Genomic DNA, 1,069 nt, shown 5'->3' on the forward strand with positions numbered 1-1,069 from the left:
ACAGCTGAGGGGGAAGGGGGGGTGGGGGGCACCCCCGTGCGGGGGCAGAGCAGCGCTGGCCAAGGAGTTCAGGCCGGCTGCTCCCCAGGGAAGGGGGCACTCACCCCGCTTGGGCTTGGGGAAGCTGTCATGCAGCCGGAAGACCACCTTCTCCACGAAGTGCTGGATCTCGCACTGCTCGGGGCCTCGGACGAACACCATCCAGTCATGCGTGAACCCCTCCGTGGTGGGCTTCTTGCGCAGCTGGGCGCGGTGTCCCAGCTCTAACTTGACCTGGACAGTGCACTGCAGGGAGAGAGGCAGCAGCAGGGTCAGTGCAGAGCCCAGGGCCGTGGGATGTGGGCTGCCCTCTCCATCCGCCCTCCACCCCACCCCAGGTGGCATACAGAGCCGGAAAATGAAGGGACTCGGGGAGGCTCCAATCACAGGGGGTGGGGAGCACGTGTTTGCTCTACATGCTTTGTCTCCCCAGCAAGCCCACCCGGGGCCCTGCATCTCCACCCCAGTCACCCCAGGACCCAGGCACCTGTGGTCCCCTCTCCCCCAGGCTCTGCACAGCTCGCTGGCTCCTCTCATTGAGGTCTCAGCTTGACAGCTGCTTCTTCAGGGATGCCTTCCCTGACCACCCAGTCTGAAAGCACCCACTCCTAGCCCCACAGCTCTTCACCACGTGGTCCTCTCAGCACCCTCCACCATCGGAAACCACCTTCTAGTGGCTTGCCTGCTCTGCTCTTAGGTTGGCAGCCCGTCTGGAGCAGTAACGCTCACCAAGATCTCCCGAAAAAAGAACAGTGTGACCCGTGAGGGAGAGGCTGGTGCCAGGACCAGAGGCTACCGACATCCACTGATGCTCGAGCCCCTTGCGTAAAAAGACTTAGCACTTACACATGACCTACAGACATCCTCCAACAGACCTGACGTCATCTCTGGGTTATTTATAATACCTCGTACAACAAAGATGCTATGCAAACAGTTGTAAATACAGGTAAGTGCTATGTCAACCGGAGAAGGCAATGGCAACCCACTCCAGTACTCTTGCCTGGAAAATCCCATGGACGGAGGGGCCTGG

General features: G+C 60.3%; 1 protein-coding gene across 1 annotated transcript in view; it reads right to left on the reverse strand.

Annotated features, from left to right (window-relative positions):
- The window catches only part of MLLT1 (myeloid/lymphoid or mixed-lineage leukemia (trithorax homolog, Drosophila); translocated to, 1), a 60,400-nt gene extending 59,559 nt beyond the window's left edge, over nt 1–841 (reverse strand). The window contains exons 1-2 of the mRNA XM_010828463.1: nt 836–841; nt 105–285 (exon numbers count right to left, since the gene is read on the reverse strand). Of these exons, the coding sequence (XP_010826765.1) occupies nt 105–285; nt 836–841 (187 nt within the window). The remainder of the gene's footprint in view (nt 1–104; nt 286–835) is intronic.
- Between the last annotated feature and the right edge of the window lie 228 nt (nt 842–1,069).

Source organism: Bison bison, unplaced genomic scaffold (genome assembly GCF_000754665.1).
Source record: "Bison bison bison isolate TAMUID 2011002044 unplaced genomic scaffold, Bison_UMD1.0 scf7180017864492, whole genome shotgun sequence".
NCBI classification, from domain to species: Eukaryota; Metazoa; Chordata; class Mammalia; order Artiodactyla; family Bovidae; genus Bison; species Bison bison.